This window comes from Helicoverpa zea, chromosome 2 (assembly GCF_022581195.2).
Source record: "Helicoverpa zea isolate HzStark_Cry1AcR chromosome 2, ilHelZeax1.1, whole genome shotgun sequence".
Classification (NCBI taxonomy): domain Eukaryota; kingdom Metazoa; phylum Arthropoda; class Insecta; order Lepidoptera; family Noctuidae; genus Helicoverpa; species Helicoverpa zea.
In genome coordinates this window covers 5,510,644-5,529,018 of record NC_061453.1, presented here as the reverse complement: position 1 = coordinate 5,529,018, position 18,375 = coordinate 5,510,644, and the positions used below count along the sequence as shown (strand labels likewise).

Here is an 18,375-nt window from a genome sequence, read left to right as displayed (position 1 = left end):
TATTATGTAAAATATCGATTGTTAGCCCGAAAAACATGTTACGGAGTTTTCATCCGTATAGGATGGCTCCTGATCAAAGTCAAAAACAAAGAGCTGTTGAGGCCTGATATGTCAGAAAAGATAAAAATAAAGGAAATCGTGCGTGTTCTAAAAATATATGTTTTACGATTTCAAAATGCATATCTACTCCCGATGTGTCCGTCACTTTTTATGCGACTTCTTATACTTCGGCCGTTCAGAGAATGCGTTCCTGACACCTATCAGTTAGTCACGACTAGTGATGGGCACAACATAACACTGAGTTCGTTACCGTTCCTTCAAAATGAACCGCCGCATTATTTTAAGATTATTTTCGTTTTAAATTGGCGGAATCATTTGTTTTATATTTTAGTTATTTAAGTGGAAACCAAAAAAAGGTAATATTCATATAATAAAATTGTTTTATTTATTCTTTGTTACAAGTACATTGAATTGAATGTGCGAACAGAATATTAATCAGACTCCGATTTGCTTGAGGAGGTGGTGTCTTCATCATCATCTTCGCCTACATGTATAATTATATTATTATCAATAACAGAATCAATCCTGATATCTCGGTCTAACAAAAGCCGGGTAATCAAATAAAAACAGATCGAAAACACTTGAAAAACGTGGTCTATGCGCACGAAACGACAACGGACGACTGTTTTAGCGTCACAAAATGGCGGCCCATAACGCCATTTGGGGTTACCATTTTTAATCTAAGTATAAAAATGCGGTTTGGTCATAGTTTTATTTTTATATTTCATAAAAGTTATAATTAAGTCTTATAGTCCATTATTTTCCAATTCTTAAAAAGAAAATCAAAACGTATTATTTTATATTATAACTGTATAAGAACAGATTACGATACTTGCCTGTTATTTTTAGCACAGCACTACAAAATATAAACCGCTGACATAACCTTGTAATAGCGCAGTATAGATTTAGAAAAATATTGTTTACCAAGTTATTTGACACTCAGTTTGGCACAAAATTATAACATTCATTGATTATTGATATAATAATGTTGTTTTAATGCTCCTCAATTGTTAAAACGGTAAAAAACCAGCAAAAATATTTTTATCGTAACTGCAACGCCATTGCAAAGTTACGTCGTCAGTTCAATCGCGACGTGTCAGGAACGCATTCTCTGAATGGCCGAACTATAATAAGGCCTGACAAGGAATGATTTCTTAAGAGTCTAAAGTTCTGAATAGTATGTAAAATGGAATACTTAAAGCTAGGCAAATGCGGTCTTGATGGCAGCAATTATACGTAGTAATAAATAACTTGTTAGTATTACTGCTATCATAAATTTCAATTATGTTACAGCATAAATATCGCAATAAAAATAGGCAGAGTTATCGCAGGCTCGTTAACGATCTTATTTATTTAAATTAAAATATACTAGCTAGAGAGCTAGAGACTGGTTGCCTAAGGATGCTAACTTGGAGTCAAGTGGAAGCTTGGGCCAGCACCAGTGTGGGGCTGCGGAAGAATTTCGATTCCCGCGGCCCCGCGCCCACGTGCAAGGAGGACACAGGGGGGTTTTAGCCGGTAGTAGTCCGGCACACCCCTCCGCCTCTCCCCAGGCGGAGGAAGTCCATGAGGATTTCCCCCTCCCGAAAAAAAAGTGGAAGCTTATAAAGTAAACTGTTGCAAACTTAGGGGTTTTTAAAAACACTGAACTTTTTAATCACCAATTTCTTTTTCTAGCTAATAAAGCAACTGTAAGAGATAGTATTAGATACGATCAAATATTGATCTCTGAAACTTTCAGATACTGTGAGAATGCTGGTGGTAAGTATTAACTTGTATATGAATATTTACAAATGTATAATAACATGTACAATTGATTCATAGCTCATGTTCTATAATCATGTCTGTTACAAGATTATGTGTTTGAACTTTAACATTTGTTAGACAGACCGACATACCGTTTTAGAAAGGGATGCAATCTTTTATATATAATTAATGTATAACAAGGCTTCTTCCGCGTTTGTTAATTGATACATATCGATTGCAATACTTAAGACCCTTCTATAACCATAAGGAAAACATCTGGAACCGCAAAATGTCGATCAAACACAGGTACTTATAAATACATCAATATTTTTTAAACGTACATACGTACTATTTATATGTTTCTAGTGGTAATAAACCTTCAATTAAGTATGTGCCTAAAACTATAGGTACTTAAACTTGGAATTATAGTGTCTGGACCTCAAAGTGAACCATGACCTGTTGAGAGTATCTAGTCTCTACGGACATTTTCAGAGGTCGCCAACTTCATGAAGAAATCAATTCAAAAAGAATGGTTTGGAGAGCATAAAAATTACATTCGCTTTGAAAACGTACCTTATGTGCGCAGCTTTTGTAAGTAAGTAACAATAAATGGAATCATCAGTACGCAACACGTTTTTAGATGATGTGTCTTCATTTAGATTCATAATTATGTTAATAAACCCTGTTATTTTTCTACACTCATGATGCGACAACAACAAAGTTGATTCTATTTTATGAACCGGTTAGTCCTCTGTACATGTTTAAGTCTAGGAATTGAAGAATAGCTTGATCTTGCTAAGATCTCCCTGCGATGTTTTAAACCGTGCTTTAAATAGAATACCTGAACTTTGTTTTTTCATTATAATCTTCCTTGTTCTTCCCAACTAGGTAAGTACCTTGATTATTTGGTTGGTTGAATTTTCTTGAGAAATAGGGAGTCAATTTCGTCACCTCTAGTTTGGGTTTTCAGGTATGAATTGTACACAGTTCTTGCCTTACCAATAATTATGCGATTTATATCTATGCAATCCAAAGCCCAAAGAATGTCCACTAGTTGTATCAAGAAGATGAATATTACTAAATATCTGACTGGACTGCGAAGTGGAAGCTAATCTGGTATTAGAACGAATAAATATTAAGTCAAGGAGGCATTAAAATATTAAATCTTAGGCTTAATCGCACGCATTCTATTCTAAGAGGCAATTATAACACCATATTATAATGTCATTACTCGATAACCTTTTGATCTCGAGTGAAATATATTCTTTTTTTTTAATGTCAAGGTCATATTGGCCCACATAGCTATAAATTATTATTGTGTCCAATAGGATATTCTGGCGTTATTGAAATAGTGATAGTGAATACAATTTGAAAATTAGCAGGTGTCAATAAACGTGCTTATAGAAATCAGGTTTACATGGATACACTTTTATAATTCGGAAAGCCAAATAAAATAAAAGCGAAATTGCATTGTTCACCTTTGACACTTAGATTTAGCGTAGGAGGTAACATAAATATTTCTGTATTTAAAAAGTTTTTTTACAAACATTAAACTAATTCAAACATACCTAGTGTGGTCATTATGATGTCATACTTTCGTGTTTGAGAAGAGAGCATCCATTTATTGATAATGCAGAGGTGAGTACATAACTACAAATATGTATAGTTTTATAGCTTGACAGTCCACATTCCTCCACACTCCACATTCATCATCTTTCAGGCCGCATGATGTGCTGTCAAGTTTTCCCTTATAATGTTCGTTTTTGCCTGAACTCCTTCGCCTTGAAGGATATATAAATTTTACGCCAAATACGGGAAAACCGTGGCAGTGAGTTCGCAATTCTCCTCACGTGCCTTTTACCTGGATCAACTTCCTTATCTGACTCGTGTCTGGTAGGGTGACCAAATGAAAGGTTCATCATCAGACCCTTTATTTTTTAGGTAATATCGTTTTATTTTTAGGTTATATAGAGTCAGGGAGCACGGTAAGCCAAACATTGTGAGTAGATTTAAAATATGAAATGAGTTTGTGATCTTCGAGAGTAGTTCGATATATTAGAAAAGCCAGACTAACTCATCAGATACAGTTTTCCAATATACTATAAGAAATAATAAAAACTTGAATCGACATTTATTTCAGGCTATTACCTATGTTGAATGAGTAATTAGTCTGTCCTGTGCTACTATGTCCTTGTGGTCACCACACTTCTGTCCGCTACCCCATTTGTATTCACCGCGACACACGTCTGGAATGTTAGCGTAATTTGGGATTTCACCGTTGTTGATATATTCAAAAATGTTTATTTTTGGACTTAAAACTTGTATGAGCAAATATAACCTGATTTCCCAAACAATCACAATGAAAATGGTTAAGTTTTGAAATAATATAAATATAATGAAATAATTTGCCTTTCAAAACCACAAAATAATATAAGGATTTACACAATTTCTATGAAAGGACAATTAGCATTAATTTATAGTCGCCTCGAGGTAAGCCAGGATTCGTCAACCTGGTCTAATTTGACGGTCATTCAGATGTACCAACCTTCACCGGTGGGTAACGTGTCCGTACGGTAAAACTGAGTTTGAAAACGTATAGTTAGAAGTGGCTTTAACTACGATGATCACCGGTAAGTATATAATGGGTATAGTGACTTCTATCCTAAACTTCTTGTTGATACTTTGAGACTACTGAAAGGAGCTGCTATGACTAAAAGAAACATAATGTCATCAAAATGACAGCTCAACAAACAATTCAGATTTCCCTCGCGATAATCATAATAATATTTTACCGGAATTCCTACCATTTGTTCAACATGCGACTCCGAAGAAACGTCAACAGTACTGTGCATCTGCCGTGTGTGTTGGATTACCCAGCTAGCTCGACTTTCAATCCTGATGCTATCACACCTCCTCTTGTTCAGGCGCAGATCTTAGAAGATACTAGCATGCACTATCCAGTGTGTTTAAGTGAGAATGGTAACGGCGGTGGAGATTCAGGAGGCTCGGACGACAGTTCGGACTCCAATCAAGACGACGACTCGTCTGAGGATACTCAGCCACATCATAATTTCTTTCCTGGTCGTAGTTGGAGAGAAATGTTGAAATCGTGTAGTAGAAATATCAGTTCAGGATGGTTTTGCGTTGTGTGTTGCTCGTTTGTGCTGGTTTATGAAAACTTATAAATGGTAATGTGATAGAAGTTACTTAAAGAAATTGGTGATCCTAAAAAAGAGGGCAATGAATTAAGACGAAGGAAGAAAAAAGAGTGACTAAGTAAAAAGTATTCAAAACTTTTTGATACGATTTTGACATTAAAAAAAAGACATCAAAATGTCACCAGGACAGCGTACGCTGCAGATATCCCTTGCAGTTATTATAATTATTTTGTACCGCAACTCGTTTCATTGGCTTAGGCTCTGTACTAATATCGACAGAAGACACATGCCATGGTTGACTGCTTTTCCCACAAGTTCTTCTATTGACCCTGACTGGATAATGTCATCTGGTATTCAAATGATACAAGACGCAGATATTCGTTATTCGATGTGGTATACAACTACAGACGAGAGAGGAGGAGGAGATCAAGCGGCTGAGGAAAGTAAGCCTGTAGAACAGGCACCAGAGCCCGAGCAACCGACTCCTGAAGAACCAGTACAGCAACAGCAGCCAGAGCCTCCACCAGTTGAGGAGACCCCGCAGAGTCGCATACCCACGTTTGATGAGTATGACAGGTTCAGAGACTCGAGTAGACCTCCCGATAGCCACTACCCCGCTGGTCCGGGGCCTTTCTATGGACGTAAGCGTTCGTGCTGTGGGACTTCTGACTTGAGTTATTTACTCATGGTATGGAGTTTAGTTTTGGTGTTCGTTCTTTAATAAAACTTGAGAAATCTGAAGTCTTAGTGAAGTTCAACTTACATGTCCGTCCAAAGTTTTATTTCTTTTCTTGACTGGTAATGTTTCCCTTTCAAGATATTATGCCGTGTTGATGATAGAAGATGAATTTGAGCATTGATGCCTTTTCAAATTTTGCTCAGAAAAGATCAAATATTACAGACGATTATGAATTTTGGAAATTCAACCGTTTTTAAGGACGGTTGTTATAGAATTCTAAAAGATAATGCTGTGATTTAAGTTTATCTACTTCTCTTCCTTTTGTTTTATTAGTTTTATGTTGTATGTAAGAATGCACTTTGGTAGGTCTTACTTTTCAGATTCAGTCATTAGATAGATTATTGATATGTCTATTATCCACTGGTATCCGAGGACGTTACGACGTCATTAGCTTGTGAATAAGTGACTATGATTAAGAAGCATTTTTGGTTATAACAAATAAAAGATTTAAAACTGAAATGTAAGAATTTTTATTGTATTACATCGATTTTCGGGCCGATTACATTAATGTAGATTCTTACGAAAACATTACAAAACGTAGTATTTAGATTATACATTGATAAATATTTTATAAATGATCACATTTAAAAGACTATATGTTGGGCTTACAAACTAGAGGCACTTAGCCTTATCGAAAGCTCACCACATGCGTTTACCATAACCGGGACCCATTACAATCTAAAAGATAAATTTAAAACTAATAAAATCTAGCAGCTGTATAAAAATAAACTTTGCGATGTTCAGAAATAAATTAATACTATAATAAAATACTTTATCTTTTAAAGGACACACTTAAAGGCTGTATTGCCACATCTAGTCCAGCTGTTTAGGAAAATATCATCCGGCAGGCATGGAGAGGATATCAATTCGTTTCTTTACTTCTATGGACTTATCCTACTCTCTCTATATATAGTTTTCTTGTTCCACTTTTTCCAGTCTTAATACTAGATTTTAATAGAAGTATGGAAACTGGTTGTAACAAAAAAATAGGTATCCATTTCAACCAGTTTACATATGGACAAACGTAACCAACTTTGCTAATACCTTGGAATAATAGCTTGAAGCGAAAATTCTTTCCATAATAAAACTAAGGAATTCTAAGTAACAATTAAACTTATTAATAATCCTAAAAATAAATATCGAACGTGGTGAGCTTAGGACTTTTATATATTTTTTAAATTACAATAGTTACTAAATACTAAAGTTACCATAATAAGGCCGATACTCATCGGAGTTTCATGTAATATTGAGCTGGGTACTCACTTAGAAGTGTAGCACGTAACGTATCAGATACGGTATCAACCTGCAAGTGGGTACGGCTCGTCCACAGTCCTCACGAGCACACAGCGAGTCGCCTTTGTGTTCGCAGTGAAACCGCCACTCGGCGGGTCACTGCGAGCTTACAGGTCACTCCACGCGCGAGCGGCTCGCAGCGGGCTCGTGCCTACGTACTCACTTGATACCGTATCTGATACGTTACGTGCTACACTGCTAAGTGAGTACCCAGCTTTAGGCATATTATATACTAAGCAGGCTGTATTTAAATTGACTTTTTTTAAATTCATTTCATAATATACATAATGCCTGGTTGATTCAGTAATCGAATGGGTCGTGATTTTTGGTCCGTTTTCGAGTTACTGGTTTGTTTAATAAGGAAGTTCTAAAAAGCAGCCGTGCCTAGTTTTAAACAAAAATTCTACCAAGACATTGGTTTAACCCCTAAAGTTAAAAGTATGGGTTTTAAATACAATGGGTGAAATCGAACTGGTTCCAATGATGCAAAAAAATGGGCATATTATCAAGACAATAAAAAAAACTACACCATAGATGCACGCAGGAATAAAAAAAATGGTGTTCTTCTGGGTCCAAACTGGTAATATTAGTCAATAAATATAGGAACCGCTAAAGTAGGTAATTTCATGTTATAAACGCGTCTTAAATGTGTACCCACGGGCCAATTTAGCTTTCTTTACTTTTTTGAAAAGTTTATTTTAAACAATGCACTGTTGCTTTTTGCGATGTCTGAGTTTATGTTGTAAAATAAATTGCTTATAAAAATAAAATTATGTTTTTATATCTACTTATTACGCCTAACAACGTTTTTCCGTATGAAAAATCCGCTGTGTGAAAGCGCAATCAAATGATTTTACTAGCGAGAATAGTGCAACTTAAGTTCCGTGCCAATTTGTTTGTGATTTTATGATTAACTAAAAATAAAATCACAAATAAATTTAACCAAAGAAACTCTAACTATATAACTTAACCGATTATGTACATAGACGATAATATAATTATCATAAAATTCTACAAATACTTTACCGCTAGCGAATACACCTACTCAAGTACAGACTAAAAATGCATTTCAGAATGAGTAGAAATAAATACAAACATTACAAGACGTACACGTGCATTACAATATACGAGTATGTATAATGAGATACAGTTTATATACAAATTCAAACTTAAGTCATTAAGACATAGTGTTAAAATTGGAATCACACATTTGAAGCTCTTTCTTTTTAATAACGCTATCATATTCGTTTGTTTTCGTTTATTGGATAGGTACCAGGAAAATTCGGGATTGACTAATCTGTTACGATCATTTAGATCCGATAGCGACTGCCTGTAAAAAAGCACTTAAATATCACGAGTCAAGTACTCTGTTACATACATATTAAGGCATGCAGCACACCATTGACGAAGCTACAAATATAAGCAGAAGACAAACAAAACGTAGTAAGAATATCGTCTAACACCACAGTGTGCTAACAACTTAAAAATTAGAGCTAACGCACCAAATGTTAACTCATAAGCAAAATATTTACATAAACCGAAACATGTTCTTTATAACTATTTTTAGCTTTGTCTGTAGCGAACTCTAAGACCGGGTTGCATTTGTTTAAAATATTTACGTGCAAAAATATGTCACCTAAAGTGATTGATGGGTCGGTTACTAACTTAATTTACTTAGGGCCTGTTACACCTCTATGCAAAGCTACTGGTGTAACTTGCATTTTACATGCTAAATTTTAATTAAAAAGCTTCAGGTATCCATATTTTTGCACGTATCTGTAGGTAGATCCTTTTTCGATGTTACTCACAACTTTATCTTACCTATTTGGTATTTCAAATAATAGTGACATAATATCCACACAGAAAATTTAAGAAATTTTAAATATACACCATACATTGACTTAGACATAACGGACGTGTATAATGTTTCTAACATAAGAACATCAGTTCCTAATGTTAAACGATTAAGGCCTCGAAGCGTGACTTTTTAAATGCATCCTATGCATTGTAAATCAGGACGCCTGGGACAGTAGTCAGTACGTTTCTAGCTTCGTTATACATATTCACATTATTTATAAATAAGTGTGCGTATAAATCTTAACCAAAGTTACTTTGCATTTATATTTTTGTTCGTATTGATATGTTTCATTAGGAGACAATTCCATTTAAACATTTTCCAAAATCAGGCGGAAAATTGAACCCTGTAAGCTTCTATTAGTTTGCCTAGCGTTTGGAATAGCCTTGGAATCTATTTTGTACCTCTAAGGTGTACTACGATTGATCACTTTCAATATCTTGATTCGTGATTGGTGTCACAGCACGCAACCTGATTTTACTCCGTACAGTTTCTTTAGTTCAGGATGGATGACATTTCTAACGTAGGCAGATTGTCGTGAACCGATCTTGTCCCTCTTGACGTTTTTCGTGTAATATTTGATGCCTGGCTTGTGGACCAAGAAAGCGTTGTTGAGGATCATAAACTCGTAGTCTTTGACACAGAGGACGTAGCCCTGGAATACAATATTTATCATTAACAACTTGATTTTTGGGTTCGTTTGCAGTTGGTTTTAAAGGAAATTGTTTATTACCTGTGTCATCTTATCTTGCTTTCCTTCCCAACTCAACCTCTCATCATAAAACGGATCTTGATTGGTTCCGATGAAAATTGGCTCCCAGTGCACGAACTTTCCCTGCCTCTTGCCAACGTGGAACACTTCCATCTCTGCAACATCAAACACGATTGCTGCATATTGATGCAAAATAGGAAATTGATATCCAGTCAGTAATGAGTTCAGGTGAAATTGCAATAAGGTTAATATAAGTTACGTAATTTGCCATTGACGCATTCCTGAATCGGAAAGTTTGCGATTTTGCAAATTGGCGTAAGAAGTTGAAGCCGGTCGTCTGGGAACGGCGGGTAAGGCGCGGTCGTTGAACCATAATACGCAATTAGAATGCCCCATACGACGGCCACGCCATGCTACAGACGGCATAAATAGGTCACGACAGTAACAGCACTTAGATTAATTGCCGCTGCATCACAGTTCGTCTCGCGAACTTTTGCCAATAAAAAGTCAAGTGTAAGAGTACAATGCAAATTATATAAATACCGTAACTAGGATTGCTTTGAGTTATGAGTTATATTTAGAGATACTTACGGTTGCCTTCCAGAGTCGTCATCCACTCCTTGCCGTGCGGAATGTTGTGGCACGTGGGACACACGTATTTGTGGAAGGGGATTGCAGTCTTGTTACGCAACATTACTTGTAGTTCCGACTTGGTCGTTGGTGCCTGTAAAATGTAAGAATAAAAATATAGCACCTGCATAAAGTTTAAATATAATCCTTATCTCTGTCAATATGTTTAAAATAAAAATACGTAGGCCTCAAACAGGCATAGGTTCTCATAATTATTTTGCAAACCGTAATTGTATGTAAACGGCAAAACGCTCTGAATTTAAATAAGTCTTATTGGTTTTAGAGATGAGTACTTAAGATAAAAGACAAGATTTACATTTCAATGCATGTTTTTGTCAAATTAACAAACCGTTAAACTTACTACGGTAAGGCAATGGCAAGACTAAATTGCTTTAAAAACGCTGAAGTGTCCGAGATTAGCATTTTGCTTCATGTACGTCTGTAGTAAAGATAAGGAGTTTGTCAAGTATGAGAAGTGGCCTGTGGCTTGCATTCCATTTACTCCAAATATTATAATGTAAATGCTGGTTCTAGGAACCGATATAATCATTCATGTCCTCCAAAACGTTATTTTCGCAGACGCAGACACTACAACACTTGATAAATGGAAAACAAATAACAAAAAACGATTGCTTACTACTCTTTTAATCAACACAAAACATAGTTGATTCTGATTCATGGAGAAATGCTTACAAGATTGGGAACGAGTAAGCTAGGACATTGATACTTACATTTTGGTTCTTAGCAATTTCAAAGATGCTTATTGGGAAGACTCTAGGTTTACTGGAAGTGCTCAGTGGTGCCTCGTTTCTTGCGATCATGTTCAGGAACTTTGGTACCAAATCTGGACTTGGATATAGTTCTATGTCTGATGGCAGTACGAAGTGTGTGAGTGCAGAACCTCTGGCAATGTTTCTGCCCACGTTTATTGGGTACAGAAGATTCTTCTGTTGTTTGTAAGTTGAAGAAGAGTTGACGACGTACGGTGGTGGCTCACTGCAGTTGTAAGATGTCTTCAAAAAATCTTCTGGAACTGGGATCTGGAAAAATAGAATACACATTACTTTCTGATCTAAAAAAAATTTTTATTATTTTCAGTGGGTATATCTTTGGCTAAAAGTGGTCAAAAGAGGAACTGAATCAAATATCCCTACCTGGCTTACTGCCAGACAGTGGTATTGTTATGTTCCGGAATTGTGCCAGGAGCGGTCGATGACCTTAACTGACTACATACATGTAAATAATACCTATCTATCTATGTACGTATAGCTAACGTGGGGCGACGAGAAGTTTTGATAGCTTTATAACAGAATCGCGACTCCATCGATTTGCGAGTTGACTATGAATGACTGTGACGTCATATTCCATTGTTAAATAAAGGGATATCCCGAATTGATAATACAAATTAGTTACTGATAGGCCAACAATAATTTGTACTTATTACATACTTCCGTTGCGATAGCGTTGGACCACACTGTACTGCAAGCAACATACGGTTGATATCCAACTAAGATTCAATCACGACTCAATTACGATTGAAGCGTATGTGGCATTCCGCTTTTTTTTTCTTTTATATAAACGTGTTTACCCTTTTCTGTGATTCAATTATGAATCATTGTATTGCAATATGATTGTAGGGCAGACTACCCTATAAACCAAATGGCAAACTAATGAAATGTCATTGGATTACGATTGATCTTATATTAGTAGCAGAAAGCTCGCTTAGGTTAAAACTGCTATTGAGATTCAATTGTCATCCAATTGTCACATTAAACTTAGCAGAATCGAGTCCCTGAATAGAGATTTCTTAACTCTTCTGAGTCATACTTACGGTGGATGGTATGTGCTTGTTAGAGAAGAAGATATGAAAGGTGACGTATTGCAGGATCAGGTCATTGCCCACACAGTCGCGCAGGTACCTGATGCTGTTCACGGTGGGCATCATGTCGGAGCCGGGCGCGTGGATCGCCAAGCTCACTGGTGCCATCCATCTGTGGGTAAAGAAAGAACTTATTTAAATACATGACCTTTGAACACAGAAGCAGATAATTGTAGGTCCCCATCCGCCCTGGGGGGTGATCAGCGGGCGACAGGCGCGGGGGCGCCACCGCCTGCATCACAAGGATCACCCCCTGTGCTCCGGCCGGTATAAGGACCCCTCCCCACTGGGGGGACGAATGAGGGGCCTGCCGTGAGGCGGGCAATCGCCGGTGGGGGACTGGACGCCATAGATTCCCAGACCCCCTCCACTCAGGCGAGGTCGGAGTGCCGCTGGGCCTTTTTAGTGGGTATACCGGGAACGTCTTTACCGGGGAGTCCCACATACCCCTCTCCCGTCCCCCGACGGGAAGGGGATGCGTAATAGCATTTTTAGCCCAGCGACAACAAAAAAAAAAAAAAGGTAATTGACATAATTTTATTTCTTTTAAATGAATATAGATATATAGATAGACCAAAGGACCATAGGTTTTTTGCTAAGACGATAAGGGTGTATGTGGGTGTGTGGTCGACAGATGGAGCGGCAAAATGATATGTGTGTTCTTGGTTTGACGTTTATTGAACGACTAACTGATTATATAAACTTCACCTTATGTGCCTAAGATTAACTAGGAGTACTTATACGCTATAGTTTGATTTATATGGTCGACAAAACATAATTTCATAAAAGATTGCTCAAACGTTATTTCTCTGTTTAACTCAAACACTAATTCGTGGGTTAAGAACTAGAGTAGCGTAAGGGCAAAAATACAAAAAAAAAATTTTTTCACCATTCGTTTATTTAATCCCCATATTTTTATGTGCCAAAAAACTGGATCGATGTAGTGTGTTGATTGCTTAATACAACAATAACGTATATAAAAAAAGATATTTGTTTATTGCCAAAATGAAGTGTTTCTGCTTACAACAATCTTGACATTATTTTCTCAAAAAAATTACGAGCACAACGATCGTAACTCGATTTACAGAGCGAATAAGACACCAAAATATGCCTTCAATGTAATCGCTTAAATAACGTATCTTGCCATACGTTAATAGCGCAGAAAGTTTGATTATGTAGGCTTAGTTTGTTTCGTGCCAAATAAACGTAAAGTACCGTTACTGTCCTTGTTTCGTAAGCTTCCGTAATTTTTCTTCCTGCCAAAAAAACGTAAGGGTGGGATACGCTACTATGGCACTAATTTATGGAACAGCTAAAATGACGTATGTCAACCAGTTTTTGAAAAATAAATTTTATTAAAATGAAACCGTATTTTGATTGACCAAAAAGTTACATTATTCTGTAGCCGATAAATAAAGTTTTATTATTAGTAAAAATCAGATATCTAACTACTATAGATTTACCCCACAAAAAGGGCTATAAGATAACAGTAGGTAAATTTGAGTTGTTTTCGGGCTCTCCTGAGAAGTTGTCATTTTGGCCTTACGCTACTCTAGTTCTTAACCCTCGATTAAGGATGCTCCATTTTCATTAAGCTGTTTAATACCACGGATATAGAAAATTACTGAAGTGAAGAGACGAACGTTCGCTTAGTAATTATATTTAATCAATAAGGTGTTCGCGCTCGGATCGCGTGACTGGTGACATTTTCGCCCCCGCCACAGGTAGCTCACAAACCGCCACTTCCAGTTAAAATGTTGCGCTGTTTGTGTTCACGAGGGAAGCCGTGGATTTTGTGTTTATTTACCACGGGGGTCTTTATTAACATTTCTATATGTATGAGGATGCAAACAATGTTGGTTAATAACTTTCTAATAACTTTAGAATTGATAATTTAGTGGAAGAATCAAGAATGTCATCCCTTATTTTTTTTTGTCTTTTCGGGTTATCGTGATTGCTAAAGATGTGGCCTATAGATTGAGCGAGAATTTTCGAAGTCGCTAATGTCTCTTTTGCTGGACCTTACTTGCTTACTTTTCTTGTGCATGCATTTCCAGGTTAAGCATTTTCTTTTTCGAATAGGTAGGTACATCGCTAAAGTTCAAGTAGAGCTTGCTCAAAAGTTACATCAACATCTTTAAAGTAATTAATTGATTGGACTGATAATGAAAACAACATTTTTAGTTCGGTAGCAGTAATTGCTAGAAGTCACGACGTTCGCAAAATAATGAGTTCATACACTCCAACGTTTGCAGACATGCGCGCGAAAATCAAAAACGTAGACACAATAAAATCGATTACTTGTTGTTAATGAAAAACGTTTGCTACAGCCAACAAAAGGCATTATTAATGGGATACCTGCTACAAAAAGAGACTAAGGTGCCTGCCACCACCTTTTTAGGTCATGATGTTACCACGTGACATAGCAGTTAAGGGGAATAGTCACGCGCGACTTTTTACCTTCTAACTTCATATTGAAAAACGCATTGTTTATGTAATTGAACAGAACCGTGATGTAACGGAACGGTGATTTACACAATAAGTTCTTAAATGTCAGTGGGACTGTCGCGTCTGAAGAAATCCTAGATGAAATGATAAGTTGGTTCCGCGACCTGAATAACTGAGAATACACTCCGGGCCTCTTGCTTGGTGGCACAATGGTTTAATGTATAAGTCAGTGAAAATGTTGTTCTACAGTACTCGCTACAAAATAAATAGTCTGGTTCACTCGTATGCAAATGATCGTGCAGTTGTCTCAAGTGATATCGGACAATCAACTGCTGACTCACTAAATGCAACTAAAATACTGCAGCTCACTAAACATATCGATTTTAAGTGTGTGCCTGATATCGAATTTCATTTCTCGCGAATTTCTCAATACAAGCAAGCATGCAAGCACATTCTCTTGTAAATCAACCGACTTGCATAACTAATTAATTTAATACGGCGTTTAATCACGAAAATAACATTTGTTCTATATTCGATACTCTTGTGAATTTCGTTTATTTATTCAAAAGGGGTTGACCAAAATTATATATTTTAGTTATGTAGTAAAATAGGTTAGTCTCATTTTGTGGAACATTCGAATCGAAACGGGGCGTTTTATCGGGAGGGTGTGACAGTCTGGTAACCTCACGTCTATGCCCTGTTTACACCAGCTAGCGCAGCACTAGCGTGATCATTTTTCATTAAATTATTTTCACTTCTAGTAATTTCTAAAAGGAAGTTTTATGTAGATTTTACTGCCAAAGCTGCATGTACAGCTCTGTACAAAGTGTCATTATTTACTTTAATAACCCTATCAACATATTTTCGAACAGTCTAGACTTAATAAACATAAGCTTCTAAAACACAAAAAGTTAGAAAAATAAGCAAACTGTGTGTGTTAGTTTTTTGTATGAAATGTTTGGTGAACATTATTTGTATAAAATCTTTAGTGAAGTTTAGAATGAATGGGTGTTCAGCAACTCGCCCGACGTCGAGTCTGTTTTCACTGGCTCAGTGTAAACAAGGCTGGCAGGTACTAAGTGTGTTTGGTGTTCCGGCGCCGGGGAGCGCTATACCGCCGCACGCAGCTGTTAAATCAATAATTGCATTCGTAATTTTCACCTCCCGATGAGAACATTTTTAGTACAGGATGAGAGTGATTAAAAACAAACCCGGTTTTAGTTCAGCAATAAGCAAAGAATTTGTCCTTTGCGTTTTTTCAATAGATACTAACGTGTGGGATTTCTAAGCTCATTAGCCTAATTGACTAATACTATTTCCATTTTACTGGCCTAAATCACTAATGGAATCATTTTCATTTTGCGTAGGGTGGCAAAATTTACTGAACTTAATTAAAATACAGCTATAACACGAGTTTATCATAGTCCTCCAATTAAAAATATTTGAAATCTCTCACGGGAAACTCAATACAGATTATAGAACCACGGTACATTGCTCAATGTTCGTACACGCTATTTTCATTACCAGCATGCAATAAAAGTGAAATAAAATGTAATAGGTTTAATGCAGTACAATCAAGCGCAGATAATGTGTAAGAAAAGGGAAATAGAATCAAGTTCACACGAAGTGTGCGCGACGATACCATCGCGTGATGACGAACGTGAGATCGATTTAAAACACGGTAGTAGTCTGCGCCTTAAAGGGCGTCTTGTTTTGCGTACGAATTGCTAAGTGATTTCCGACCAGCAGTTCACTATAAGTACATTGACGGATCTCTCACGTACGAAAGGAACGCGATAATGTAATCCTTTACAAGTCTAGACGGTCGTAATACGGGAGGCTAGACCCGTCTGTTGTTGTTTACTGCTCTCGAGTGATATCGATTTCGCAAAATCTTTCACTCAGATTAGCAGTAAGTAATAGCGCTGTAGATAGCAATTCGTGGTGGCCTAGTGGGTAAAGGACCAACCCGAGTCTCGAGTACGAGGGCGCGGGTTCGATCCCAGGTCAGGCAAGTACCAATGCAACTTTTCTAAGTTTGTATGTACTTTCTAAGTATATCTTAGACACCATTGGTTGTGTTTCGGATGTCACGTTAAACTGTAGGTCCCGGCTGTCATTGAACATCTTTGGCAGTCGTTACGGGTAGTCAGAAGCCAGTAAGTCTGACACCATTCTAACCAAGGGGTATCGGGTTGCCCGGGTAACTGGGTTGAGGAGGTCAGATAGGCAGTCGCTTCTTGTAAAGCACTGGTACTCAGCTGAATCCGGTTAGACTGGAAGCCGACCCCAACATGATTGGGAAAAGGCTCGGAGGATGAATAGCACTGTAGATAGCAAGAACTTATCTTAGAATTTATAAATTGTAGATGCTGCCTTCTGTCTCATTAGGTTGAACTTATGGGACAGTAAAAATCTCGGTAAAGATTACGACATCTTTCTCACGTCAACATTTTCTTACCACTATACAAATGCTGAACGTGAATTTGAAGAACTTCTTTTACAATATTCAATCAATAAGTTCAACTAAAGATTTTTACCGTGTTGACTCGAGGGATTATGTATGGAACTTGAAAGAAAAATGGCAGAACGTGGGAGTGATAGCTATAAACATGAAGAAACTTGAACCTAACCCGTTGAGATTAAGTAGAAGGCATGACATTATGTAGATATATTTTTAACAACCCTGACATTTATTACCATTACATAAGAGTAATATAGTTTGTCGGTTGGTTACTTGCACATCATGATAACATGATGACAGCGTTAATAACTGTGTATGTATTTAGGCATTTATTTAGCTATTTACCTTTCGCAAGGTCGGCGGACGTTACCTGCTAAATTATGTTGTTCATGAGTATAATTTATGCAAATATCTTTGTCGTAGGTACCTTTAGAGCCTTGACAACTGTGTGATTAAAAAGGCAAATATTTTTGATACCACAATAACGTGATACCAGGTGTTTGCACAGAAATCACTTGTGTCAATCATTGTAATAGAAACAGATCTAGATAAACATACGTAAGAATCTATTTATAATTAATACAATACTTATTATGTTATAAATACTTATTGAAATGCTTATATTTCGCGTAAACAGCTTACTAATATCACTTTTTGTAATTTAATTGATCCATTCTTGGCATATTGAGCAACAACTTCTAGTTTAATTTGTACAAATATTTTCAGACTAGACAATAATAATGTTTCAGCATCTATTTCTTCGAGTAAGTACATACTTAAGTAAGATATATATGGTAGGTATAGTTCTGTACATTAACAAGATACAAAGCATACCCATTAAGTTAATGTGTGACGAACAAGACAGAAAATGGTTTTTCTTGTTAACGAATATTGATGTCCTGAAAGACTCTTTGAAGGCTGTCTACACGTCATTTCTTACAACCTTTTCAGGGCATTTTGCAGTCACATAGCATACATTATATAATGTGTTATGTCACTTTAAATATACTTATAGTAAATATGTTAGGCAGCTAGATTGAATAAGGGAAATACATTCAGTAAAGCCGATAAAGTCGGGGATCAAAGCGCGTTGTATGCACTGCCTTCAAGAATTCCAATAGTGACGGAATACACGCGGGCAGTTCCTTCCAAGCTTGGTAGTTTTTTAAGAGAGTTACCGCAATCCTGGGACGCAAAAGTATTTGTGGATCAATTTTAATCATAAGATCAATAAGTCACCACTCGTAGCAAGAGAGTATTTTTTAATTATAACGCCTAACATTCGGAACTTTCAATCAAGTAAGAAAAAAGATAAAACGGAACTTTAAGACCTTTAAGTATATTCTTCAGTCACAATATGTTCCCATTTCTTTTTGTTTGGTTTTATAAAA

The 18,375-nt window shown here is 36.6% G+C and overlaps 1 protein-coding gene across 1 annotated transcript in view; it reads right to left on the bottom strand.

Moving 5' to 3' along the window:
- Positions 1–6,157: 6,157 nt before the first annotated feature.
- Positions 6,158–18,375, bottom strand: part of LOC124639495 (beta-1,4-glucuronyltransferase 1-like) — a 52,162-nt gene continuing 39,944 nt past the window's right edge. Inside the window, exons 3-7 of the mRNA XM_047176888.1 lie at positions 12,025–12,184; positions 10,925–11,233; positions 10,155–10,287; positions 9,585–9,718; positions 6,158–9,506 (exon numbers count right to left, since the gene is read on the bottom strand). Of these exons, the coding sequence (XP_047032844.1) occupies positions 9,309–9,506; positions 9,585–9,718; positions 10,155–10,287; positions 10,925–11,233; positions 12,025–12,184 (934 nt within the window). The 3' untranslated portion in view covers positions 6,158–9,308. The remainder of the gene's footprint in view (positions 9,507–9,584; positions 9,719–10,154; positions 10,288–10,924; positions 11,234–12,024; positions 12,185–18,375) is intronic.